General features: G+C 46.0%; 2 protein-coding genes across 4 annotated transcripts in view; one reads left to right on the top strand and one right to left on the bottom strand.

The window, feature by feature from the left end:
* Window positions 1-198: 198 nt before the first annotated feature.
* Window positions 199-27,901, bottom strand: TMEM86A (transmembrane protein 86A). Of its 3 annotated transcripts, none has more exons than XM_086892973.1 (4): window positions 27,653-27,756; window positions 11,760-12,024; window positions 7,083-7,551; window positions 199-252 (listed from the first exon to the last, which is right to left on the bottom strand). In XM_086892973.1, exons 1-3 carry the CDS (start codon window positions 27,671-27,673, stop codon window positions 7,124-7,126), a joined length of 714 nt encoding a protein of 237 aa, XP_086749099.1. In that variant the 5' UTR covers window positions 27,674-27,756; the 3' UTR covers window positions 199-252; window positions 7,083-7,123. The 3 variants fall into 3 exon arrangements, with proteins under 3 accessions (XP_086749099.1, XP_086749100.1, XP_086749102.1); XM_086892974.1 differs by having other exon boundaries at window positions 7,124-7,551; XM_086892976.1 differs by lacking the exon at window positions 199-252 and having other exon boundaries at window positions 1,279-7,551; window positions 27,653-27,901.
* SPTY2D1 (SPT2 chromatin protein domain containing 1) overlaps window positions 27,270-27,901 on the top strand; it is a 48,327-nt gene continuing 47,695 nt past the window's right edge. Inside the window, exon 1 of the mRNA XM_086892916.1 lies at window positions 27,270-27,448. The gene's annotated coding sequence lies outside the window, so the exon portion shown is untranslated. The remainder of the gene's footprint in view (window positions 27,449-27,901) is intronic.

Raw genomic sequence — 27,901 nt, 5'->3', positions numbered from 1 at the left:
AAACAGAGAAAGCCATAAATCTGAAATATTTAAATCCTCACAATACCAAGTAAATACAGCTTTGCAAATGAGGGAGTCACTTTGTAAAAGAGCTGGCCACAGAAACTGCAGGAACTTCACTGTTGGTGGCCATGCCTAGATAAGGGATTACAGAAAATCTGAATCACTGAACAGGCTGACGGTAGATCAATACAAATATACATACATTGGTCGTGGTTCTTTTAATGTAGACTGAAATCTTCCAGGGGGCAGCTGTGGAATAAAAATATATTTTATCTATTTAATAACAATATTAATTATTATTAATAATAATACTTATATTAATAATAATTTATTATATATATATAGGGACTCAGACACACTCAGTCTGACAATATTGTGTCACTTTTGTTCCATCTGGAACTAGGAAGGAGGTATGAGGAAACAGGATGCTCCTCCCAGCAGGCCTCTAAGTTTTTGAAATTAATTGTAAAAGACCAAATAAAAAGAGGAGAGAATCAACCACTTTTGCCTCCTGTTAACCCCTTTAGGCTGCCCTGAAAATAATCTGGTTGGTACTGATTAATTCTCACATCAGGAACCATTCCACTTCAGAAAGAGAGTATGAAGGAGTCTCCATTAAGCCTGCAAGCAGTTCCATTTAACTGACTGGGAGCACTTACACCCGCTGTGTTTCTATGCTATAAATCCTTGAAACCTATTCCACTGGTGACAGATGGCCTGGTTCAGGATTAATGAAACAAAATATCTGTGCCACTGCATCAAACAGCTGAAGAAGCTGGCATCAGATCCCCAGAGAAAATGTGCAGACTACTCTTTTCATTCTGAAAATCTTTCCTGGGGCGAGGGGCAAGAGAGATCTGGCCATTAGTCTGGGAATTCCTGGCAGTGAATAGTCTTCCTGTAGCAGTCCTGTGCAGCAAGCTCCCTTCTCCCTGGACATGTGGACAAATGGCCATTGTCTGTGGGCCTGGCTGGAGCAACAAGGAGCAAGCTTGCTCCGAAGACTGGCATCCCAGGGCACCCAGGATCTGGTGCAACACCAGCCAGGTGCCTGGTTGGTTTGTGTTGGATGTGCTCTGTAGGGTGCATGTGGGTGTTTTTCAGGGTTCTCCAGGCAGGAATGCTGTGACAGTGGGGTGCTGAGCAGGTCCAGCAGAAATTATGCTGGAAGGGGTGGCACAAAGCTCCTCACCACAGAGGGGCCACATATTTTGTGCTGAAACAGTGACAGAAACAGAAAATGGGCAAGGAGACATTGTATCTGCACAGTAAAAATACCCAGTAAATTAATATTTTTAATTGCTGTTACACACAAGAAAGAAATGAGAAAAAAATTACATTCCAAACAAAGAATTAAAATAGTAAAATCAGCATAAAAATGTGTTAAGAAAAGATCCCGGATCAAGTGGCTGTACTGTATGTGGTGACCTTTACAATCACAGTAAAGAAAGTAAGTGCTAGAGACTTTTCGACATGGCAAAGTGCTTGACTCCCCAGAGGAGAGCAGCTGCTTCAGTCACATCTTTCAGTGCACTCTGCCTGGAATGTGTGGGAGAGAGGCTGGAGCAAGAGACTCACACGGGTCCAAGACATAGAGATTAGTGTTCAGGACCGACCAGCCACTCTGCATTCTCAGCCAGGCAGAACTGCCACTTGCCCAGTGGCATTTGCTTTTTCCTTCCTTGTTTGGTGGTTTGGTTTTTTTTTCTGTGGTTTTGGGGTTTTATTCTTGTTTTTGTTGTTGCTTTCTGGTTTTTGAGTTTTATTTAACAAAGCTTCAGGTTCTGCTGGCCTGACCCTGCCAGCACCATACAGGCTTGGAGCAAGCCTCCCCAGCTGCATTAGGAGCAAAGCTTGGTCCAGCAGGGTCTAGATAAACGTGTTTGTAGTGATTCAGCACCATCGCCCAACGGGCTGGTTTTGGTTTCTTGCTTTTCTTCTGTCAGGAAAAGGTGACTTTGACTTCCTTATGCCCTGTCTTCAGACCAATTCAAATTGGCCCAATCATGTTCCCACTGAAGTCTTGGTGCTCAAGCCCTGCATCCTGTGCTTCAGCCTCACTTTTGAGCCATCACACCTCTCCAGTAGCTCACCCAACAGCAGCACAGTGTCACCACCAAAACAATACAAGCCACAGAAGTTTTGGCATTCCTGCCAACTGGCCACCTTTTTTTTTCATTTGTAGTCTGTCTAGAGTTGTATATTTTTATTCTTTACAGTAAGAGCAAAAATAAAATAACGTTAAGAAAATTTTCTCCAAACTAAGAAAATTAAAACCTATCAAATATTTTAAAGAAACCATAAAAATTTGCATTGTGTTTGCTTCTGAGTTCATATTAAGATTTTACTGCAGCTGCTTCAAAATTATGGTCCATTTCACATGTCCACAGCTCACATTCCTTGGTCTGTAATTCCTTGCCTTCATTTGTGTTTGTACAGCAGCTAGTGCTACAAAAACTAGGTAGTTTCTAGCTGTGGTCCAGATTTAGATCAGTGAACAGTGGCATTTTTATCCTAGTTGAGAACATGGTGATGGCTGAGAGCTGTATTTCTAGATCGACTTTTGTTCTGGGCCATAGGACTGGTGGTACAAGCACTTCCTTTGCTACAAAACCCACTGCTTTCTTGATTCAGGTGAAAAGAAAGGAATTCAAGAAGGATGTGCCAACCTTATTGATTCCATCAAGGCTTTCTCTCTCTGCTGATTTTAAAGTCAGTAAAACGTACAATCAGAGAAATTAAACATCCCTTTGAAAGCTGTCTCATGAAACCCAGCTGACCTTCTGCACACTGAAGGTTTAAGAATTACTTCATTTTCTGCTCCAGCTTTTTCAAAAGCCACAGCAGACAGTGAGGTACTCTGTTTTGGCTGGATTATATGTACTCCAGCTAACAGTGAGGGACAAGACAATACTGCAAAAGTGGATGCAAGGTTCACATCTAAGAATTTGGCCAAAGCTTTTAAAAGAATTAAAAACCATTTTCAAAACTGAAATTAGAGAGTTCAGATTCTTAAGCTAAACCTCCCTCAGAGTTCAAGTGGAGCTGAACCCATTCTGTTAACCAGGATGAATAAATATTTTGCATTTTTTTTCTATCTGATGCAAATTGAAAAGGCAGTCACACATTCTGTCCTTTAAAAGAAGTTCTGCAGATACCTAATAGTAATTTTAACATTAAAGTTGAGTAATATTTGTGACTTACATAGCATTTGACATCTTCAAAGTGCTGTATGAGCATCAATCCTCACGATATCCTTGTGAGGTAGGTAAGGGCTAATATCTCCATTTTAGAATGGGGTGAAGGCCTGGTCCCCTGCTGGGATAATTTGGCATTGCACTGGCCCTCATACACCAGATGTGGACCTGGCCCCTGAAAATTTAAGTGACTCACCCAAGGCCACAAAAGGAGCGAGCATGGATAAAACGCAGAATTACCCAGGAGGATTTCTGTCATGAGAAGTCAGCAACTTCCCATCCTCTTCCAAGAACACAGTTATGATGACTCTGCTTAAAAGACCCCCGTCTGTATCCAGAAACGAAGCAAAGAGGCACCTACTACTAAGCTCTACAGTTGCTGTTTGCTTAGATCTGCTTCTTCCAGAACAGCTCCCAAAAATACCACGATTGCAAGATGAAAATGCAGGTGTTAGTGTCAAACTACAGGACTGAAAAACTTTGAAGAGCCACTAAAAACTGCTAAGTTCCTCCAGAATTTTATAAACTTGTGTAAAAATATATAAATTACCTCCACTGATGATAACATGAAACCTTCAGCAATCTACTCAAAAGCCATGTTAGCCACTCTTAAACCAGTTGTCTTAAAGAGGCCTCAATAGGGAGGAGTAGGAAGCCAGGTATTCAGAACAGAGTAAGAGTAAAGCTTAAAAGTTAAAATCCTCTGGCTTTGTTCTCCTTGACGTGCCTCTTCTACATGAGCATCACACTGTGACACAGCCCAGAAGCATTTACTAGCGCTTAAAAATGAGTTGCAATTAGCACGGCTTCTTTGACTGACCCTGGGAGTTCTGCCTGCAGAAAGAGGCTGAAGTAAACGTGCTGTATCTTTTATATATCTAATTAAAGAGCCAAAGGACCTCCAAGAGGGTGGTAACTGCAGAAAGTAACCAAACCACGCATGTAAGCTCAAGTGACCATAGACAGGGATTGCAGAAGGATGTTTGGGCACAGCAGTGTGAAAAGAAAGCCTCTGTACTTAGCAACAAAAAGGAGCTGCTGCTGCTGGTGGGGCTAGGAACACTATACCACCTGGAAGGCTTCATTCCCTCTGTCATGTTCCTGGGCCAAAGTTTGGGTGCTTCTCAAGGACTGTACTCCTGAAAAGGAGAAGAATGGATTGAACCTCAGTTTTACTGAGTGCAAAGAGGCAACAGGAGGGTCCACAAAGGCAGCCCCACAGACAGTACCACCATTTGTCACATATGAACTCCACTCCTTTATTTTTTGCTCTATTTCAAAGTGAAGATTTCCCTCACTGGGATTGAGGGAACAGTTTTAATCCCAAGAAAAGTTATTTAACAGACTGCCAGCAACTGCTTAGGGCTTCTTAGGATTTAGGCATCTCAAAATTGTGTCAGATCACAATCCACAGCAGCTGGTCTCTTCCCAGGAGGAAAGAGCCTCCAGGAAAATGGTCTCATTCAAGTAACATGGATTAGAAAAAGGAATGCAGAACCAGAGAGAGATTTTGAAGATTAAGAGCCTTTTCCAGCAAACCTCCAAGCCAACCAGGACTCTCCTTTGTATGCTGAGGGCTCTGCCTCATGTTCCCAGGAAGGCTGAAGCTGTCACAGCCCTGGGATGGAGCCAGTGTGACTGGCCAATGTGTCCCAGCCAGGTCACTCCAGGTGACCTGTTCCAGGACATCAAAGGAACAACAGCCCACTTGGCCTGCACAGGTTTCTGCTGTCCCACCCAGGGACCTCTGCCACCAGAAACTGCACCTCTGATGGCCAGTGGAGAGGCCTCCTAATAACACATAAGGACTCTTTTCTGCAAGTATCCAGTGGCTGATGGAAGAGCAGGCCAGCAAGGCAAGCCAAGAAGAAAAAGCACACAGAAAAGCAACTCATATATTTCCAGGCAGTTTAAGACTACTCATTTCTAGAGAAGAAAAAAAGAGAATCAAAACTCAAGACTTCTAAATAAAGCTTACTTTATCACACAAGCATTTCCCTCAAAGCAAAGGAAAGCTCAGGATGTGGGGGAGCTCCTCTGAAGAACTGCCAGCTAAGAACTGAGTGTGCTGGACTGACCCATGCCAAAGAGCTGGGATTCAAAGACTGCAGTGTGCTGTTCGCTCACATGCTGGGAAGATGGTGGGGCTCACCTCAAATGCTAAGACTTCCTCTTAGCTGGGTCACTGTTGCAGGAGGAGATTTGCAAACAGCCAAGCTGAGTAACAGCAGGTGACATCTGCAGAGAGCTACACTGCAGGGTTCAATCTGTGGCCAAGAGATAAGCAATGCTGATGAATGAAAATGGTTTATGGCTCTAAATTCCCTTAGCTGTTTACTCCAGGCAGGCCCTGATGTGCCAGTGAATGAATACTGACAGTATTACATAACAGCATTAAAGGGAAGGGATTACACAGGGCTGTGCTACCTACAATGCTTTCCCTCTCCATAATGCAGCTGACCTTTCTGATCCCTGTCTGACACACAGCAGATGCCTCCACGGGGTCAGGATGGTTAACCCAGATTCCTGTAATACTGGCTGCATTTGCACTGATGCAAAAGTCATGGGGAGGCAATGCCTATTCTCTGCCAGGCACACCAGGTGAGGCTGGAGAGGAGCAGGAGACCCACTCAGCACCTCTCAGCACAAAGGAGAAGTTAGCAGGGTTCTATGGGAGTCCATGTGAGTTTGAGAAGGAAGTGGCAGGGGTGTTGAACATGAAGGACAGTGCTTTTCAGGAAGCTCTGCTCAAAAGGGGCTTTCTGAAAAAAAAAAAAAAAAAAAAAGTGGTGCAAAGAGGATCATTTTCCACCAGCTGGCAAAACATGGCAATCTGCATCCAAAATGAGGGCCTTGATCACAGGAAATGCTCATACAAAGATTCAAGATACTGCAGGCAGCAGTACTAAAAGTACTACTGAAATGCTACTAAAACTCAATGGGTACATGGAATATTACTTGTTAGGACATCGGAGAAAAAAGGCATAAAGATTAGATGCCTGTCTGCCATACTAAGGGTAATTAGGGCATACACTAAGTAAGACAATGAGTAAGTTCTGCTTTAAAAATCCAAGCTCCTTGTGTGCCCATTACATTTCATTGGTGGCTGCAAGCACCACATAACTGCATGCATGTGGCAAGGGAGAACACGCTGGCCTGGCTACTGAGATGTCCCTGAAATCCCACCAAACTCTTGCTCTCTACAGTTCTGCCACACGCAGCAATGCTGACTTGTACCTAGAGATCTGCCCTGGAGCAGTGATCACTGCAATCAAAGCACACAGCACTGCCAGCACACCTCTTGCTCTGTGCCCTCAGCTTGGGGTTCTGCTCTCATGCAGGTTCTGCTGGGTACTGTCCCACATGCTGCCATTGACTCCAGAGCTCAGCTCCCAGCTGGATATGCTGGTTTTACTCTCCCTCCAAGCTTCCTTTCAGCAGAGAAATAGCTCCAGTTTGCATACTGAGTTTGTAATGCACAAAAAGAGACAAACGTCAGTTAAATTAATTTTTACCTATGACTTTAGCAGAGATCTGTGCCTGTCTGCCTACAGTTGAGGACAGGCCTTTTAGCACAGTGCATGGCCAAACCTCCTTTCCACCAGCCCTCCTCTTCCCAGACATTCAGCATCCACTTCAAGACTAACAAGTAAAATGCAGTAGTACAGCACTTCCAGAGAAGAAAAGTTGAATGAGTAACTACTGCAGGGACAGTCTAAGCTTTCTGATGTGGACTCCACACTGAAGTAAGCTGTATTCAGAGAAAGCCAATGAAAAAAAAATGTAATTCCCAAAAGTAATGCTTCAAAGAAGCAAAATCAACATCACCAGTGTGCCTAGAGAAATGGAGATCTCTCTCAGGGGTGAATGCAGCTACAGCACCTGAGATATAACCCATGTGTTCACAGACTATGGCACTCCACCTAGCTCCTCTTCCTGAAGTCCTCTTCATCTCTGGTCTCTACGGCCGACAGCGCAATCAGCATTTGGGCCGCGTAGTAGGTGGCCATGATGATGAAGCGCGAGTAGGGCACGGGGAAGCAGAACTTGTTGAGCGCGATGGTGAGGTCCGACACCATGAAGAGCATGGCGCCCACACAGGCCGACAGCTTGGTCCATGTCCACAGGTCATTGCACAGCTGCACGCCCGCCACCGCCCGCCAGCCCATGAAGCCGATCAGGGCGATGTAGACGGCCACCAGGTAGGTGAACGGACCCGAGAGGTAGGAGTAGAGGAAGGCATAGCAGGAACTGGAAACAACGCCCATCAGCAAGCCGGCTTTGAGGTCCAAAGGCTTCATCCCAAAGGCTGAGGAGTACAGGATGTGTGTGATGGCGAACATCAGCAGACCTGGAGAGAGGAATTGACACAGAAAGTGGGACCTTTCATCAGTGACTGGCAGTCAGTAGCAGAAGAAAACATTCCTTGCAGTGCTACCTACCGGTAATGCTACCAGTGAAAAGCATACTGACCGCTTGGGTCCATTTTATTACAAAAAATCTCTACATGGGAGATAGCACCAAGCCCCCAACCTAAAAAAAAAGCCCCAGCACAATTACAGCAGCAGCCAAGTACAGCTCTGCTGTGACAAAAGCCTTTCTGCTGAGAAACCAGGTGGAACTAAGCTGCTGGATTAATTGATCTTGTTTTTCAGGTAGTTCCTCTTCCCCTGCTTTGGGCAGAAGGTTGGGAGCAAGGCAGACCAAAGACCTCTAACTATCCATAGTATTTTGTTCTAGGTCATGTGTGGAACAGGAAGACTGGAACCACAGCAATGTAGGAACAAAACATGACAAAAGACACTAATCCCTCTGAACCCACAAAGCTTGCCCGTATTTAGCCACAAACCCAAAGGCATTTGAGGACTAAATCTGGCTGCTTCTCCATCTCTGCCCATAGCTGGGAGAAACCTAAGCTGGAAAGAAGCAGCTGGCATATTTCAGGGACTGCACCAATGTGATCTGCCAACAATTTCATGGCTATCTGCAAGATTCAGATGAACCTTACCAGGCATCAGTCAGGGAAAATAAAATGCTGGCTTCCCTTTGAAGTGCAACACCCCTGAGAAATGCCAGATGTGGGTGTTAGAAGGTGCTGCCCATATGTTATTCCCTTGCCACTAATCCATTTGACAAAAATATGTCCCAATGTGTTGGTACAGCTGCTGTCTCCAAGCTGTCATGACAACTGTAGATAATGGGCCAAAACCAGAGCCCAGCTCCTTGGGTCTTCTGGGTTCCCAGACCCACACATGGTGCAGCTGCAGGCTCTCCAGCTTTATCCTGGCAGGGTTATTAGAGGAGCTGGAAGTTTTCATGTAACTCTAAAGCGTGAAATGAAGAAAATGAGTGTTCCAGCAGGACATTTGTTCACATGTAACACGTGATGGCTGGTGTAAAGGACAGTCACAAAAACCTACAGTTGGCATCCTACTACTACCTTCATCCTACTACTCTTGTGTTGAGCCAGCTCAAAGAAGTGGAAGTGTCTCCCTGCCTTTGGGGAGGACCAGATCAGACACCCACTGAGAGCTCAGCTATGGTGGCATGAGCAAGAAATTCACAGAAGGGAGGGGAGCTGGTGGAATCTGTTTTGCAGGGTGACGCTAGAGAAAATGGACATCATGAAGGGGAAAGAAGAGAAGCACAAAAGAAAACAACAAGAATCTGATGTTTCATAGAGCTATTGCACCTCATGGACAGAAAAATGAAGAAACTGAGAAGGGATTTAGGACAAGAGCTTTTTATAGGGTTATAGTGCAGGAAAGGTTAGTGCCCAGGGAGGTGGTAAGGAGAAGGAGGGTATGTCACCCAAGCAGTGAGGAATGTTTTTTCCTTCAGTGGCATTATAAGGAGCATTCTGCAACAGGGAACTGAAGAATGTGTTGTCCTTCATGCAGGCATCTGGCAGCGAGGAGGAGGAGGAGAGGACAGGATGGAGCAGGCAAAAAGCCTGGAAATGCAGGAGGAGTTTCGTGATATGTGGTGAGGCTGGTGACAAACAAGAGAGTCAGCTCCCAGGTTTACTCATTTAACACCCACAAATCAAAGCCAGGAATTGGGGAAATCTGTGACGGCTGCACAGGGAACAGGCTGCACTTCTCTTGCATTTCTCAGCCTTCAGCTTGGTCCTCTCAACCACATCAGGGAGATCAGCCCTTTTCTCCCACTTTCTTCCTCTGGGTTTCCTCAAGCTGGCAATAAGGCCTTTTTTTGCTAGTCCCCGTCTTCTTCACCAAATGCATAAATTATTTTTAAGTGCCTGCTATCAAAGCAGATGAGTATTTAATAGTATTTAATAATAATTTAATAATTTATTTATTATTATTAATTATATTTGTAGTATATATTATATCATTATATTAATAATGATATAATATCCTTCATTAACACTGTAAAGTATCTTCTACATGCAGTAAGCCAGTAGTCAGAAAATAATGTGTTATTAGTGGACTGAAACAGCAAAAATGAAAAAAAGTCAAGTGTGCCAGGAGTAGGTTCCCAGGCTCTCACTTCCCTATAAAGTAATGAACAAATGTCCTTTTATAAACTCATTGTCTCAAAAGCTTTTCAAATGAGCCCAGTTTCCAACCCTTTTCAGTCCAAAAACTGCAGAAATTGAACAGAATGTACATTTTTATCCAGTATTTCCTCTTCTCTCCTGAAATTTCAATTTCCCACAACTGATGACATCAAAAACACTGTCAGTTGTAAGCAACAGCAACCTGATGAGTTTTAAATAGGAGAAAATATATTTTGCAGGCAAAGTGAAGAAAGAAGTGCAGCATTGCACTTTATCTACTTGTATCTGAAATGCAAGTATTAACACTTCCCTACAGAAGGTAGTAGTTCAGTGGGCTGAGATTTTCAAAATGCTCCCACAGAGCCTTTCTTCTCCTTAGGAAGAAAAAAATGTGCCTAAACCCACAAAGCAAAACTTCTCAGTTGTGAGACTAGGTTTGAAAACCTGACTCATTTGTATATTAAAGCACATCAACCAGATGCTGAATTGCTGTGACTGGTTAACCTTCCTCTAGCACTAACTTGGAGAGGAAACTTGGAGATGTACCAGCTACACAGGAATGGAGAAGCACGGAACAGTCCGTACATGGAAATGGTCATCGGGAGAATTGGGCCTTGAATGTTTTCCAAGCCATAGCTCAAGGAGCAACTCCAGGAGGCAAAACCAGTTGGGCTGAGGCAACTGAGCCAGGTACTCCTGTTGGGAGGAGGCCATTGGTGGGAATGTCAGCACTCAACACAGAAAGGATGGCACCTCAAGAAAGCTGGAGCTCCTCAGCAACATGCCCAAGGTTCAGCCAGATAGATCAAATCCTCAGGGCCTAATCCAAACCACACCAAATGCATAAACATTTTTACATGAACTTTTAATGGGATGGGGATAAGCCCATGGGAAGCAGGATTAAAACCAGATTCAGAGCATTTGGCCTTTCATATCTGGCACTGCACACACTTCCTTCTCATAAAGAAATAGCTTGTGGGAATCCCAGAATAAAATTAAATGCTAACCTCATGAGAGAGGGGAAAAAATAAACCTTTGGCTTTCAGAGCTGACAACAACACAAGTCATGAAAGTTCCCTCATCTCATCACATTTTCTAGTGGGACAGTCACAGCAGCCAGTTAATGGTGGGTGTTATGTGAGATCCCTGTGCTGGTTAAATTAACTTCAGAAACCCCACCAGTCAGTTCAGTGAAGGACTCAACTGCTGCTGATTTCTTGTGACAGTCCAAGGCCAGGGAGGGAGTTGCTGCAGGCAGGTTCAACGTGGCTTTAAATGATGATTCTGAATCATTATGTTCCAGCCTGCAAACTAGCAAAATAAACCAAGCTCATTTTACTCTGAGAGATGTGGATCTTTCTGTAGAGAATGTCTTCTCTGACATGACCACTGCAGAAAGGTTTGTCCTTGATTTACCATCATTAAAATGTTCCACAAAACAGATTATTATGTCTTGTACAACAGGCTGCATGATTCACACTGATAAACCTGCAAGTAGGACAAGATTGCTGCTGCTTTGGTTTCTGTCATCCACTTCATGCCTCCCCCAGGCTAAGGGCTTGTCTATCAAAACATAAATGTCCTCTCCACCTGTTCTCCACTGAGGATCTTTGCATAGTATGTTCCATCCCCAGTCCTCACAGCAAAGGGCTGACAGATCTCCCTGGAGAGAAGCAGGAGGTAAATACTTCCCATAGCTTCATGGGAACTGACAAGTGCCACAAGCATTTCCTTCTCTTCCCAAGGGATGCTGGCATGCCACCTTCCCAACTCCATCCAGCCCAGATGCTGTGACACATGCCAGGAAACCCAACCTGACCCAATTACCTCCCTAACCTCAAGAGAAGCTCAAGACTCATCCATTATGTGATTCCTCAAACCATGATGGATTTTAGTCACGGGATGAGTGCTTCCCAGCGCCTGGGGCTTAAGCTGTACATGAATAAACAAAACATGTGTCCCAGCAACTCATTACTAAATAAAGAGGGTAACAGCTGGGCACTGTAGCCTCCATTTAGGACTGACACTGTACTCACCATGAATGAAGTAGCCCTGCTCCTGCCAGATGAGAAAGGCGTCTCCCACTGCCGAGAATATGAGTCCCGCTAGGATGCGGCTGGCACTCCGGTGTGACACTAAGAAGTTTATCCCATGAGCCAGAAGGAAAACCCACAGGCAGAAGATGGGCAGGCATTTAATGAGGGCACTGAACCAAGAGGGGCTAGAAGTTGGCAGCCAGAGGACAAAATAGACACAAGTGGCTTTAAAGAAGGGGACCAGTTTGGGGCCTTCACTCTTCACCTAAAGAAAACAAACATTAAAAAATGAGAAATTAATAGGATCATCAGAAGCATCAGTGGAATAAACTTCATAACAGAACTGGCCCCTTCCCTTTGAAAGTTGCTTTTCCATATACTGTCAGCTGGCAGTATTCCTGCCCCAAGAAATGCTCGTTGAACTTGACCATGATGTTCTGCCTAGACCTTTATGACCCTCTCCGCTGAAAACACTTCTCAGTTGGCAGGATGAGCTCTGGGTGGTGGATTTGGAGGAAGTTTTTAGAACCTTTTCTCCTTATTTGTTCAATTGAAAATATTTAAGCCATTAGTCAAACTCCTCTGGTGCTCATTCTCACCTATCTTGTGTTTAGGCTAACCCCTTTTATATACACCTTTCCAGGAGTTGTGAAAATAGAGCATCACCAGATATATCCCAGCAGCAAACAAACCAGTAAAGGCACAAATCTCTCCCATTTTCACAAATCCTCCTGCTTAGCCAGTTGCAGATCACCCTGAGGATACAACCTCTCTCCTAAGCTATTCTTTCCCCTGCCCTGTAGCCTCATGCCTGGAGCTTGCTGTTGGCATCACGAGCATCAAAGCCCAACACATCAACCTCCCAGGTGAGGATGTCACTTCCTCGGCTGACTAATACCAACATCAACCTTGTGTGGCTTTGTTCTAGCATTACACTAATAATACAGTACCCACATTGCAGGAAATGTTTTGACTCAGGGCTCTGCTGCGTAAATAGAGACACAAAAATGCAGCACGAGCACTTGGCTACTCCTAACAAAACCACAGCAGGGGCAGGGCACAGAGCTACGGGCTCCACAAGCTGGGTCTGCTCTTGACAAACAGCTGAGACCACTCTGCACAGTGATATATATTGTGATCACCTGCCCTCCTTTCTGCATTTCAGCGCAGGTGGGGAAAACTCCACGTGAGAAACAAAGCTATGATTTTTATATATATGATTTTCCCCCTCAGAAGAGCTGAGGGGGAAAACAAGGAGCAAAGGAAAAGACTGTAACTGCTTCCATGCCTGCCTGAGCTATGTCCTAGAGTCTTAGAGGAGGCCTGTTTCCTCTTGCACCTAAGGCAGTGCAACCCCCAGAGCTCCCCTGAAAGCAAGGGTTCACCCTCATTTTTCTCATTTCTTTGGTCAAGCAAGATCTATTTGCTATGTATCATAAAAACTTCCCACTGCTCATGGCCAAAGCACACAGAGGCCTCCTGCACTGGAGAAAATTAGAAGGCATCCAAAAAATCCAGAAAATTTAGAGGCATCCAAACTGATTTCACACTGTTAAGTCCAACTTGTCTGTTTTGGTTTTTTGTCCCAAATAACTTGACCGTTTTTCTGCTTCCTGCATCATGGGACATCGTAATGACCAGTGTGCATCTTCCTTTGATGCAGGGTGCCTTGGTGCAGATACCTAGAACATGTGAAGATTGCACAGGAAATATTCCATGGTTACAGTGCTCAGGTGATAAAGCCTAATCTCATAAAAATTCCAGGGCTTTTACAAGCAAATGGAGTCAGGTGGAGTTGGAATACAGAGGCAGATGCAGTGGAGAGCATCTTCACATGCAGTATCTAAAAAGGGAATGCAACCTCTGAAGCAATGAGGCTATAAATAAAGGGCATCCCAAGAAGACAGTGCCTTGAAAATTTTTCTCACATCTGATGGAAATTTCCCCAGCATATCAGCAGTTTCTTGGCAGTAAGGTATTTCATAATACATTATTCATAGGCTATTGCCAACACAATTTTTAAACACTCCATTAAACAACCAGGCTACACAATTCCCTGACAAAAGGACATCAGCAAGCCGTTAACTTTCTTGTATTACATGGGGAGCCATCGTGAGTCCTCTACTTAGGCTGTCTAAATTAATCACCATTTACCACTCCTTGTCTGCGTTCCCTGGGAAAATTTTGGCAGCAAATAGCAAATGAACTTGAAATAAAAGTCATAAAAACCCATGTAGTCTCCTCACAATACTGGGGTTGCCTGGGAACTATCAAGTATTGTAGGGGAAAGAGTGCATAGAAGCATACAGGAGAGTATTTGGGTTGGTAAACATGGTTATTTAATACCTCATATTAACAGAAAAACACCTGCTAGGAGCAGTTACAATTACCATCACAGCTTGCCCACCTCTCCTGTGTGCACACATGATGAGACAGGTTTTAATTACACTTGTCATTTCCCCAGGAACCTTCCCTTACTGAAGCTAGGCTACAAACTTGTGCAGAATGATTATGTTTGCTTGGTAAGCTTTAAATTACCTTTTCTCACTATCTGAATGAGAATTTTGCAAGCCCAAACAGCTTTATTTTAGAATAATGATTTGTATTATTTCCATCTTAATAATAATTGAGGATTTTTTAATGCATAAGAGTTACAGCACTCTCATGTAAGAGTGATCTCATACTTCTAGAAGACCTACAGGCTTCTCATCATTGACACTTTATTTCTTAACCCTTTTTCTCCACATATACTTCAGATGAATTATTTCCAACCAAGCCCACCACTGAATGCTGCAGATCAGTGAAGCCCCTTTTATTGCTCTAACCAAGATTGGAAATACTTTGGAAAAGTCCTCCAAGAAAAACTGAGGCAACCAGAGAGTAAGGGTGGGGATTATCCTCTGTTTGGTCATGTGGCTGAGGCTTGGAAAAAAGTGATGAGGCAATTTGCCACCTGAAGGACAAGTCAAGACTGGTATTGGAAAACCATGTACAAACATGACTGGAAGCTGTGGATTGAGGAAAGTCAAGCATACAATCCATGATGGGACTTGCTGTACCACAGGGAAGGGGAACATTATTTCTTGTCTGGGTGGATAAATTGGATTAAACCACCCATTTGTCCCTGTGTCTCAGAGGCAGAATGTGAGATGGGGCTGCACCATGGGGCTGGAAAAAGAAGCACTTGATGGAGGACAAGATCCTTTTTGCTAGTGTGTGTGATTGTCACAGCTTTAAGCTGGGATTTGCCATTTCATTACAAATTCTACTGCATTTTTCTTTCCAAATCTTTCTCATGCCACTGCTAATTTACTCTGTGCTGAAATGCAGTACAGAAAATATCCTGAATGTAAAAACAAGGCAGTATTTCCAAGATTTGGATTTCTAAACTGAGCATAATTTAGAGCTTTTTCTCAATGGCTATGGCTATTAAGTTACTTAGAGTCTCTAAAAGTGCTATAAAGCCACTATCTCTGTATTTGCAGAATTACAGTAGAAGTATTACTTATTAAATTATCTGTATCAAATCAAATCCAATGAAACCCTCCAAGACTCTGGCAGATTAGGAGGAAGTTGTGTCTTGGCTCTCACCAAGAGACTTTGTACCAGATAATCCCCAGAGGTCTCTTCCAATCTCAACCATTCTGTGATTCTGCAGTCTTCAAACAGAACATGGTACTGGCACATGCAGCCCTCTGGAGGCTCGGGGCTTGGATATCCACCTCCCTAGCTGTTCACAGGTTTACAGGATCCCTTCTTGTTTTCTCTGTACTCATTCTGCTCCAGATTGAAATATTGCTGTATACAGCCTGTTCTGACTGCTGCAGGTGCATAACCAAGCCAAAAGATTTACACCTGGCTCCTCTTCTTCAGAATAAGCCCCATCCACGGAGGAACAGCTGCATTCATAAGACAGTGCCCTGATTTTCTTTAGCATTTAGGAGCCAATTGTCTGTGTCTATATCACAAGTGGGAAAGCAAATCCAGCTGCCACAGCAAGGGAGACATCTTCCTCCTGAGGTAGAGAAGAACATCAGAAGCTTGTTGCATTGAACTGCTAAAGTTGGACAGAGTTTACTGTTCCTAAGCTTTGCACTGGCCCTAGGAAACCATGTGGAGTATCAACTAATTCTCTTCTCTCTGCAAAGCCCCCTACATCAGCCCGCAATGAAAGTGAGTATACAGACACCAGCTGAGTGCCAACCTGCTGTGGGGATCTGGTTCACACCCACTGGGCTGCAAAGTGCTGCTTTCCAGAAAAAATGCTGTAAAAAAATACCCCAGCTATTCCACTGAGCAGCACTTGAGCACAACTGTGTGCAGTGGCCAAAAAAAGCTGGGCTGTTGTCCTCCACCCAGCCCTCCCATCGGCCTTATACCATTTTGTGTCTGAGCTGCTCCTCCTGGCTTTTGGCACCCAGCATTGTGGATCCTGCCTTGGTTCTTCCCTACTGTGACAATAGCTCTCACCCCCAGCTGCATGCCAGTAAATATTGATTAGGCTTTGCTGCCATGTTTGCTGCCACTGCAAGCCCATGGCCCTTGCTTCTCATTGCCTACAACATGTGGTTTTCTGCAAGGCTATCCAGCTCTGCTCTCCTGCAGGAACAAACACACTCCTGGGGGACAACCGATTGTCTATTGGCATTTGTCAGGGAAGGAACTGGCTTGTACATGTCCCAGCTTACTCCTAATAAATAAAATTTTGAAAATAAGTGCTTGTTATGGAGGGTGGTAAAGAGTCACTGAACCAGCCAGTCAACCTGCCTGAAATACTGTGTTGGTGCAACATATCTTTGCAATTAATTTGTGTTGGAGATGCCAAGGGCCAAGCATCTAAGGCAGATGGCACCCGAATAGGCTCCATGTGCTGCAGGAAATTCAGGATGATAAATAAACCCTCCTCCCCACAAGTGGAGACAAGACTGTAGAGGCTACATCTAAAACGGATTTGTAAAATAGCAAATAAATCACCCAGAAGATGGTACATGTTTTGCATGTGGGAGAATTTGATTATCCTGCCATCATGCTTTTGCCATGCAATGAGTTTTGCCAGGTCTTGACTGCAGCTTCTGGCACTCCCCAGCATAACCCAGGGCCTCAGTTTCTCCCACAAGGGTAATGCAGTGAAACTCAGCTCATGCTCAGCTGTTCAGTCAGACCTGTTTGCAAGGGTCAAAAAATCATGGATTTGTCTGACAGGAGCCTCTGTTGTTCAGCACAAGCTGAAAGTAACTTCCAGCCTGCAAAAGGACCATCCTCCCAGCTCAGACATGTGAATGTCCAAAGCAGCTCTTCCACACCCAGGGTCTCTCAAACTCCTGCAAAACAGCGTTGATCTGTTGGCTTCCATCACTCCTCCCTCTACCCCAGCAGTCTGGGTACTCTCTTCCCCACCTCAGTTAAGCAAAGTAAGGTCCAGCTGTACTTCCAAGCTTTGCTCCACAACAGATTAACAGAGGCTTGAGAGCTAGAAGTACTTGACTTCTTTTTCTTAAGACCAAGCTGTGGCTATCTGCCAGAAAAATACAATTAAAAAATTGGCACAGGCCCTCACAGTTCTTGGGTGGTGAACTCAGCTATATTGCTGTACAAATTCTTGGCACCAGAAAAGTCACCCTTTGGTGGAGGCACAGAGGAGCAGGCAGTGGGTGAGGATCAATCAAACTTGCATCTAACAAGGGCCCCTGTGCATGGCTGGGCTGCTCCAGACACAGTTGCATGCAGGAAAAGGAACCACAACAAAACTTATTTTCACCACCAAGTCAAAATGATAAGCAATATTAACACTCAACCGAACCTCCAGATTAGTCACAGAGGAGATGAAAACCTGCCAGCACCGAGGGTGCTTCCAGATGAGTGACTCTCAGATGCAGAGAGAAGGGAGGAAATTTGCAGCACAAGGTTCCCTGCAGATGCCTGGCAGCAGGGCAATGTTTGCCAGCCTCTCGCAGGTGGGATGGCAGCTCGAGCCCCTGCAGGGAGGCAGCACGCCCGGGCACTGCAGCAGCTGAGCATCAAAAATGGGCTGGTTTGTGTCAGGAGAGCTGGGAAGCACTCCTTCAGAGGCTCCTCATGCTGTGGCAGTGGCAGTGACTCGAGATTGCAGACACCACTTTTGCAGTGTAAGTAAAACAGCAGCCCCATCTTGTCCTCAGGTGCTTAAGGAAGAAGAATGTAAAACACGCTGGGTGCTGAGCAGTCACACTGATCACACTCCCAGGGCTGCTGACGAGGCCAGGCTGGCTCAGCAGCCACTGTGACCTGGGAGCTCTTGGACATTGCAGCTCTCTGCTGTTACACCTGTGAGATAAAAAACATGCATCTGCAGACACACGGTATGTAAAAAAGTCACAAATGGGAAACTGGAGTCTTGCCTTCAAAAGACTCCTTGTAGGAGGCTCTAGAAATGTCAGGAAACAGTCCCTTAGGAGCTTAAAGTAGATGGAGGAGGTTCTGGAGCCAAGGAAATAACCCCACTGCATCAGGGCACTGCTTGTGCTACATACTGCAAGAGGAGCCCACTCCTACTTCTTTTACTTCCTACTTCTACCTTTTAAACCGTGTCATTGCCCAAAGCTGTCTTGAGACTCTGGACCAGGGTGTTCCCAACAGTTAAGGAAGTTACAGTATCCATAAAAGTTATCTCCTGTACTGAACAGAAGATGAAATCTTGTTAGCTTGGCTGATGAGCTATGCAATGGTGTCTCTGGAACCTTCCTGCACCACCCAGGACCTACTGCAATCAGGCCAGGCAAAGCCAAGTACTGCAACACCCACCAATACCTTACAGAGTCACTGAGGCACCTGCCCTTGGCTTTCTGGGACTGCAGGGAAGTCTTCTAAGTGGTGAAGCCTTTCTTTAGCAGATGTTAACTCATAAAAAATCACAGACTAATACATTTCATCCTGAAGACTCAGCCTGGAAGTACATATTTTTGAAGGGTTTGTTTTTGGGAGGTGGTTTTGCTTTTTCCATTACCAATCATCTCTCCTGTCTACCAGACTGGCACAGGAACACAAGCAGGGCTGTTTTAAAAACCTCTTCTTAACCTGCAGCAGTAATGATTGACTCCACATCTCTAGCAATGCTATAGCTGTCAGCAGCTTTGGAGAGTACGGTCAATAATGTGCCACGGCCAAGCACTAACAATATTAAACTAGTCAAGAATTCAAAAGTCTCTTCAGGCCTGCAGGGGCTGTCATAGACTAGGGTTTTCAGAGTAGTTCAATGGTTCTCAGAAATGAAAGCAAAAATATAGTATTTGCCTGAAAGCATCTTATCTCAGAGAAAAGATTGCTTTTCCCTCCTGGGATTCCGGATCTTCCTTTTTTGTGTAGCAGAAAGCAAGCTTCTCCAAACATTTCCTTTGCTTAGCACTCACAAAAGAATCGCTTGCAGATGCTTAAAAACCTGAAGTACAATGGGTCTGTCTTTTTATTTTGCTCATCAGAGCTACAGCACTGCCCCAGCAAGGGCATGCACCCTTCTCCTGAGTGAGGTCAGGTGGGGCCATATCCCTACTGCTACCCTGGACATCAGGAGGAGGCTGTGAAACCACAGGGAATTTCAGGACCCAGGTAGCCAGCACCCTGAAATGCACAGTTGGTATCTATCCCAGGAAATTCCCCTCAGGATGGGAAGGGGCAATTATTTGGCCTGTCACACTAGAATCCAGACAAAAAATTTCTACTGCCTATAGAAAAGTCTCCACAGCTTATCCTGGGGAAGGCTTCCAGACTACAAGCACTTGCTCTCAGGAGACTCATTGTTATTTATATCACACTTTTCTGTGAAAGGCAGTGCAGACTTCTGTTACCCAGGAAGAAGCAGTTTTAGGTAAACCCAGTGTGCAAGCTGCAAGGCACAGAGCCACAGCAAAAAGCAGCACCCCCTTGCAAGGACTATTGCTACAGACAAGTGCCACCCACTGACATCTGACCCCAGAGCTGTGTGGCAAAACTGGAGCCTCTCTCCAGTCCCTGGTGCAGACCCAAAATAAAATACCCCAGGGAGAGCTGTCAGTTCTTTCCTTGCCAGCACCAAGAGCAGGCTGAATCTCCAGGTAATAACAGAGAGGGATCTGCATAGAGACTGCTTTGTTCCCAGGGCTGAAATCCATCTTCTGCCTGCACTCTCCAATCTCCAGCACTATTTGCACCCCACAACCCACTGCAACATTTCTGTGCTTGCTGGAGAGCCCCAGCCACTCTGCCATTTCGCTGTGGCAGCAGGGACACACAGAAGAATGTGTACTCGGGGAAAACGGGCACTTGGCAAAGCTCTACCCTGCCCCACGCTGCTTTGCCACCAGGGGTTGGTATTTGTGAGGGAAGGAAGGCCCTTCCATTCAGAAGCAACCTCTTGAGCAGAGAAATGTCGTTTTACCTACAATCTGTGGGGAATAATGTGGGTCTAAATGAAGGGCATTGCAGGCACTGGTGCTGTCACAGCCCTTTGCAGGAACAGCTAAAGAGCCACTAGTGCAGCCCAGAAGGCAGGTGGCACACGACAGGCTGTACCAGCCCTACCAGCCATTGCCAAAGTCATGCCAAGGGTGAAACCACCTCAGGCATTCAAAAGGCACTTTTGCAGCTCACCTTTCTAGCACACACAACAGACTGGTGCACACTTAGCAGAGGTGAGGCTTTTGCAAAAGGAACAGGAAGGAAGAACTCCAACAGGAGAGGAAGGTGGCTGCCAGTGTCTGGGAAAGCTCTCAGCTCTGCACAAGAGACTTTTGCTGTATGAATCCTCACAAGGGGCTGCAGCAATACCAGCAAAGGCAAATAGGGCTGTGCTGGGAAGCCCAGGAGGGACTATTTGGAAGCTGAATGAAAAGCTTTACTCTACCTGTGTATCATGTCCTGCAGTTTGAAAGATTGTGAAATAATGATATTAAAGAAAATTGGAAGGGAAAAAAAGCAATGAATCCCAATAAAGATGTGTATTTAGAGAGATGCTGCTCTGATACCTTACAAAAAAGCAGCAGCCCTCCTCGTGTTATCATGGGATCAATATGATTAAGAGACGGGAGGGTGGTAAGGTCAAAGGATGACAGCAGAGCCACATTTTATTTCCAATATCTATTCTTGTGTCAAGATGCTGTGACCTGGAAAAGTAAGTATCAGACACAACTTACCTGAAGACAAGTTGGATCTTCCTAGCCAGTCTCAACAGACATGGAGTGGGCAGGTGCAAAAACCTACTAACCTGCACAAACACTAACACACACTTCCAGGACTCACACTGATACACCAAGGCTTTTACTAGCAAAACCCCTGCTGTACTCAGGCTGCATAAACAAATACAGACCACACTCACAAATGAGTGTGCAGCTGCTTCCCAGGATTATGCCTTTATATTGAGGGTGCAAATCCAGAGATGCAACCAAGCAAAGTGGAAACTTCAATTAAAACATCAGTTAAGAGATAACCTTGTCATCACACCCCTCTTATATATGAGGGTTGCAGGGAAAAGCTATAAAACTCGCTTAGTTCCTCCTGTAATGGAGCAAAAGTCAGCACTATCCATATGCTATCCATATCCTAAGCAAATCAAAGACACAGGCAAATACAGATACAGTAGCCAAGCCATGGCCTCAGCCCAGTTCTGCTGAAGCCATGGGAGACACGTAAATCTGAGCATCTGTCTGGTGTGCTTAGAATGTGCTGAAAAATGAGCAGCTGGCTTAAGGTCAACCTTCCCTCAGTCTCAAGCAATGACTCAATCAGAGGCTACTTGTGACCAGCAGAAAGGCACTCATTTTGATACATAACAGGAAATTTAATGCCTGATGCCATATCTGCTTCCAAAGCTGTTATCTGGTGAGAAGCAGAACATGAAACATTACCATTCATTCAAATTTGACAAAAGTCTCAAGGCCAATTCGGTAACAAGGGTTGTCTCATCTTTTCTTAGCCTTGGCAAGAACATGTTTTGCAGTAATCTACAGGAATTAATTTTTGGGAGAAGACTAGCCTGCTGGTAGAAACAAGGCATTTCCACAGGATTGCAGCACAGTGAATCAAAAGAGCCACCATCCTCACTAACAGGCAGACTTGCAATACAAGAGACAGCCTTGCCACACTGAATTAACGCAAGAATAGACACAAGTTGCATTTATTCAGAGTGAAACTGCATCTGTGCAACTCTTGAGTCAGAGGCTGCGGTGTGAGCCCCTGGGCTGTGCTGATGTCTGAAATCCTTCCCAGCCCAGCACACCTGAAATCTTCAGGAAAGCTCTTGCCCAGCCCATCTACTGCCTTTCAGCTCTGGTGGTGTGTAAACTCCTAGACACAGTGTTCTGTGCTGTGTCACCTGGATACTTGTTCACGTCCAGCATTATATGGAGGGATGCTCTAACTGGCACATTTGTCACACAGAAACCTGTCATTAGCTGAAATTCTATTTAGATTATGGCAGTACAAGAAGTGACTATAAGAAGGGCACAAGCAGGCTAGAAGAAGGAATAACCATCACCCTTATTTTGTGTATGCTGCAGTAAGCAAAATCTACATCTCTACTGTAATGACAAGTCTACTGGGCACTGTGTGACATGAAGGACAGTAGAAAATTAAGTGGTGATATAATAACCACTTGGGCCTCCAGGAGGGACGGGAGTTATGTAACTAATAATCCTTTTGCTGTTCAAGAGTTTCCACATGCTAGCAGAAGATGGGTTCCTGGTGCCATCTTTTTCTAAGAGTCTAATTTCACTGGAGTTATTATTTCCTCAGCACTATGAAGTTACCCACAGAGAAGATAACTTTGGCTCTTCTGCTGCACACAGTGTATTTTGGATAGAGATACTTGGGCAGGAAAAGAGAATGGGAGAAATGCATCTCTGTCCTTTCAGAGGAATTACGTGTAAGTACAGACCTCTGAACTGGACCCACAATCTTAACGCTCAAAGCACACTTTGAACAACAGACACGTGTGCCTTGAGTGCCTTGGGTTAATGAAGCCTTTAATCCAGAGCACTGCCTGCAGCAGTGATCAGCACTGCCTGCTTAATGCTCCCTCCCTGGCACTGGGAAGAGCGTGAGAGAAGCCCGCACTTTGCAGGCTGTGCTAGCCCACCCTCCCCTAGCAACAGCTACAGCAAAGAATGTCAATGTCGCAGCAAGAATGCACAAGTTCAGTCTGAAAAAATAAATCGTGGCATGTAACACTATGCCTGGGCTTTAGCTGGCACAAATCAGCACAGCTTTTTGCTCAGTGAGACCAAAGTTTATAGGCTTCTCCCAAAAGGTGGGACTGACATAAACGTTACTAAGATCCAGCTAAGCTTTGCTAAGGTGAGGAGTCCCACCCTTTCTTCAGTGAGCTCAGATGTTTAGAAATATTTTCTATCATTCACTTACATTGGCCTGTTTTTTATAGTAGAGCCGTATTTCCACAATTGTCTATGCATTATATAAATGTGCATGTCTACAAGCTTCCTGCATAATAAAATCCCAATTTATGATGCATTTAAGTAATGGGGGAAATTACAATGAAAGCATTGTAATACAACGTTGCATTATAAATGGAGAACAAGTAAAATTAACCAGAAGAGTTACTTCTAACTTAGACGGTTGCTAACATTTCATTCATTAATGGAGAAATAATACATCCTCTCTTTAAGAAGCAAAGGCTGAAATAGTTCCAGTGTGATCTGGCTTTCTTGTTTTCAGCAGAAGTTTGAGGATTATGGAGCACCATTTCTAATAATAAACCTTTAAAACTATGCTTAGACCTACTACTGCTACAATTGCCCATAGTGCAGTCTCTAAACAACATGATTTACATCAGGTTTCCATACCCATCTGGATCAGTGGGTTTGGACCCACAGTGTGGGTTCAGAAACATGTATGATATCCACCCAGTCCTCCAGCCCTATTCCATAATTCTTGCTGGTGAATATCCTTCCAGACTGTACCTTTCAGGCATTTTTCCCAGTTTTTGCAAATCACTTTAATACTCTGTCCCAGTGACACTCTGCATCTTTCCCAAGGGTTGACAAGGGCTGCTCTCAGGAGGGTGCTGCTGCTTCCCAGAAGGGACAGGGCTGAGGGCTCCACTTCCTTCATGCAGTCAAAACAACCTATCCTTTCCCAACTCAGCTATCTCTGTTTAAAGATGCAAATACACCAGAGGACGAAAGGGAAGGGATGGGGATTGTTAAGATATGGATTCTGGCCGATGATCTGTCCCAAAGAGTGTTTCACCTGTCTCTCACATGTATGGCTGTGCTAGGTTGAGTACAAGTTGGGTGTGGAGGGAATGGTTTAAGGATGAGAGCCCCTAGTTCATTTTGCTCTAAAGGACACATTGATATCATCTATAACTTCCCCCCAAAGAGATCTACCCTCAGCTAATTAATATCTGTATTTCCCATGCCCCATTTTCCTTGAAGTGCTGTGAAGCCCTACACTGTTTAGTCCTAACTTTAGGGACAAAATAGGGTCCCTTTGGGCAAGGAGCGTTATGTAAATGTCAGAATGACTGCATGTCTCTGGGCTCATCTCCTGCACACTTGTGGCTCCTGCAGTCATAGTGCCTGCCAGGCACAAAGGTCCTTAGGGCAAGAGCTATCTCCCACAAGCTCACACTAAAAACTGCTTAGACAACAGTGTTGGTGTTGGGGGAGCTGGACAAAAATCACTAGCGAGTGCTCTTTTATTAAGGTGGGACCAGTGCTGACTGAACAAAAATGGAATTAAACCTCACATATCCATGAAGCAAACGTGCTATTTATCAATACTGTGCTCCAACTGCAGGCTCTCAGCCCACATGGATTTATGCAGAAAAAATAGCTCTTAATCAGAGCAGTATGAAGAATAACAATTTTGAAGCAGGATGCTCCTGCTTGCCTAGCAGAGTAAGCAGTGAAAGCTTCCCTCCAAGGTGACTTTTAACCAGAATGAGAATCACTCACCAGATGGAACAGGAAGGCAGACAAATGCATCTTCCCTGCCACAGCCCACCACCATGCAAGTCTAGACTCTAACATCAGCAGGACTCCAGAGCTTTATCCCAACTGAGGACCTGGCACAATATGTTAAAAGGTACTTTGGCACCAGACTTGTTTATTTGTGGGCATACTCCCCGCTCAGCACATATGAATTGTGCAGCATCAGACACCACAGTTTGACAAGCTCTGCACACTGCTGTGGCCTCTCCATGTGCACCAAGCAGACATTCCAAACCCTCCAGGCAATGATGCACACCTGGCAGTCGGCACAAACAAGCAGTCCAAGCATGATCCTCTCCATGGACCATGCCTCCTTGCGTGATTCCTTCTCACTATCGGTTGTACAGCACACTTGGAGATCATGAGTTTTGACTCTTGTTAAAAGAGTGTCCTTAAGGAAGGAAAGAGGGGGAGAAGCAGGAGAGCAGATTGTGTGTAAGCAGCCAGGGCCACCTGCTGCAGTACTGTACAAAGGCCGTCACTTTGAGAGCGGCAAGAAAAATCCTGTCACTCTCATATGTGCTCTCCTGGTGTTCTCCCCATTGAAGCTGCTGCTGCAGTGTGCTGGAAGAGGACATACACTACAGACAAATCAATTCCTCTGGCTAATTTGATTATGCCTCAGGTGCTGCCCCTCCAGAGAATCTCCCCATCGTGCCATGGCAGCGATATCCATGTTGGCTCCAAAGACCCAGTCTATGCATCAAAGACAGTGCAGTACAGAGACAAGGGCTGAGCCCCAAGGCGCGCACCCAGCTGTGGCCAGACCGATGGCCACTGCCCTTCCCTTCAGCAGGAGACTTGCTGGAGGGAGCCCACCAGCTGTAGAGCCATCCTGCTTCTCACCCCCAGCTGTGCAAGGGCCACAGCACACTCCTGGGCAGCACAGGCTGCCACACGACACCGATCCCAGCCGCCCTTCCCAGCATGGGGCAGCACGGTGCCCTCCATCAGAGGAACAGCGACATGACAACCAGTGATGGAGATGTGCGAAAAATTGCCCCTCACAACACTGAAGGCTTGCAGCTGGTTTTTTTGTGAGCTGCGTGGAGGATCAGTCACCCTCCCCTCTCCCTTCTCACTGCCACAGCAATGGCAAACAGCTAGAGCTCTGGTCACAGCTCCCAGTCTTATTGTCCCTCCAGCTCCCCATGGCTTCACACCTGCATTAGTTGCATTTGGAGAAATAAATTGTTCAGATGTCAGGGATACAGCCAGAGCAGAAATGTGCTTTGTTATATGTCAAAAGGGCAAGTGAGAAAATAAGGGTTTTTTCATTTTCCTTCCCAGTTTACCTTTCTAAAGCCTTCCTGTCTGAAATCCGTACACCCTTCCCAACACCTATTCGTGCTTTAGTCATTTGCCTCAAAACTCAGTTGAAATAACACTCTGCAAGACCACCCTGATGCACTATCGCCATAGCCAAGTACTGCCTTCTGCAAACTGTCAGTTTCTGAGCCATTCCAGTACTGTACATGAGATTTTACTTCCAAGATACACATAGACAATTCACTATAACCAAAAGCATGACTGAAGGACAAATTTAGTCTATGACACAGAAGCACAAAGATACCAAACTTTTATAACTATTTTGGAAAAACACAAAAAAAAAACACAAAAAAAAAAAAAAAAAAAAAAAAGAGTTTGGCACTACAAAGTTATAATTTCCAAGCTACTTCCCTCTGTCTCTAGAGATAAAAGTCATTCCCAGGCTGCTGATGAACTTACCAGGTATATGTTAATAACTGGGGGGAAATTCATCTGAACTATCAGACAATACAGCCTGCTATGCAGAACAGGCAAAGCAATTTCATTTTTGAACACCAGCTTTGTGGGTTAAGATCGGGACAACATTTCTACCTGCCAGAGAGTATGCAACAGCCTGGCTTAACCAAAGTATTTCAAAACAAGATGAGAATGGATCAGCAGGGAACCAGGATACCAGCAGTAGGTGTTCAGCGCTGCAGCAGAGCACCAGGACACTTTCCCACCAAGAGTTATCCTTACAGCATGTGTTAAGTCTGCTGGGGTACTCCAACAAAGAAATAGAAAGGGGAATATGCAAAATGTGTAAAGCCGCATGTCTAACAGTGCAGCTTCTCTGCTGTTCTGGCAGTTTTTTCAGCACTGAAACAGCCCCTGTTCACCTGCAGGGGCAGTTCCTCGTATTGCTGCACAAGCCACAGCTCCTTCCGTTACCAGCTTGGTTCCATCAATCCAAGAGTTCTGCTGCACGCATCACCAACTGACAGGACAGCAGTGAGTTGCTACCTTATTGCTGGTTACATTAAGTAAGCATCGTGACTCCCCATGAGACAGGCAGGTGACACCAGTCCCAATCTCACGTCGTTAGGTGGTGGAAGTGCCAGACTAGCTTGCAGACGAGAGGTTTCAGCGAGAGGTCACCCAACCTATGGGAAGGTCTGCCCCACACGGGGATCAAAACACGCCTCAGCCCAAACCAGAACCTGGACAGCAAAGCCACCTCCGGATGGCGAGGCAGAGGTGCCAGCGAGGGCAAGGGAGGCCGCGGGGACAGGAGGCTGCTGCCGGGCACCGCCGCGACGCGAGCCCCGGGCAGCTGGGCAGCGCCGCTCTGAGCAGAGGCAGTGCACGTAGAGCAGATGTACCGGAGATGTTTTTGCAAACACACACGACAAGAGGAGGACGCAGCGGAGAGCCGCCCGGGCAGGCGCACCGCTGGAGCAACAGCTGCCGGGGGAGGCCGGGGTGAGCATCCCGGGGGCCGCCAGCGGTCGCGTTCCCGGCGGTGGGAGGAGAGGAGCGCCCGCCGCGCTCGGGGCCAGCGCCCGGGGAGCGGCTGGGAGGGCACGGGCCGGGAGCGGGGACGCGGCCGGGAGCGGGGACGCGGCCGGGAGCCCGTGGGAAGGGGCGCGGGCCCCGCCGCCCGCCCGCCGCGCGGCCCGCACTCACCACGGTGACGGGGGACACCATGTCGGCGGCGGCGGGGCGCGCTGTTGCTGTGGCCGCTGTCGCTGTCGCCGCGGTGGCCGCTGCCCAGCCCGCTGCCCTGCCCGCCCGCCGGGGCGCTTTTTGAGGCGGCGCTGACGTCACTGGAGAGGGGCCCCGCGGCGAATGCGCTGCGGGGAGAAGGAGGGGGCGGCCCCGGACCGGCCCCGGGCGGGCGGCGCCGATCCCGGGCCCGCTGCCGGGGGGGTGAGC

This window comes from Cyanistes caeruleus, chromosome 6 (genome assembly GCF_971803275.1).
Source record: "Cyanistes caeruleus chromosome 6, bCyaCae1.hap1.1, whole genome shotgun sequence".
Classification (NCBI taxonomy): domain Eukaryota; kingdom Metazoa; phylum Chordata; class Aves; order Passeriformes; family Paridae; genus Cyanistes; species Cyanistes caeruleus.
The sequence above is the reverse complement of the archived record's forward strand: the minus strand, read 5'-3'. Positions and strand labels throughout refer to the sequence as shown.

Coding starts and splice junctions, on each gene's coding strand:
- TMEM86A (XM_086892976.1), bottom strand. CDS start 27,673: ATGGTGTCCCCCGTCACCGTG. Junction 12,025..27,652: donor TGGTGTCCCCCGTCACCGTG/GTGAGTGCGGGC, acceptor TGTTTTCTTTAG/GTGAAGAGTGAAGGCCCCAA. Junction 7,552..11,759: donor GCAGGGCTACTTCATTCATG/GTGAGTACAGTG, acceptor TCCTCTCTCCAG/GTCTGCTGATGTTCGCCATC.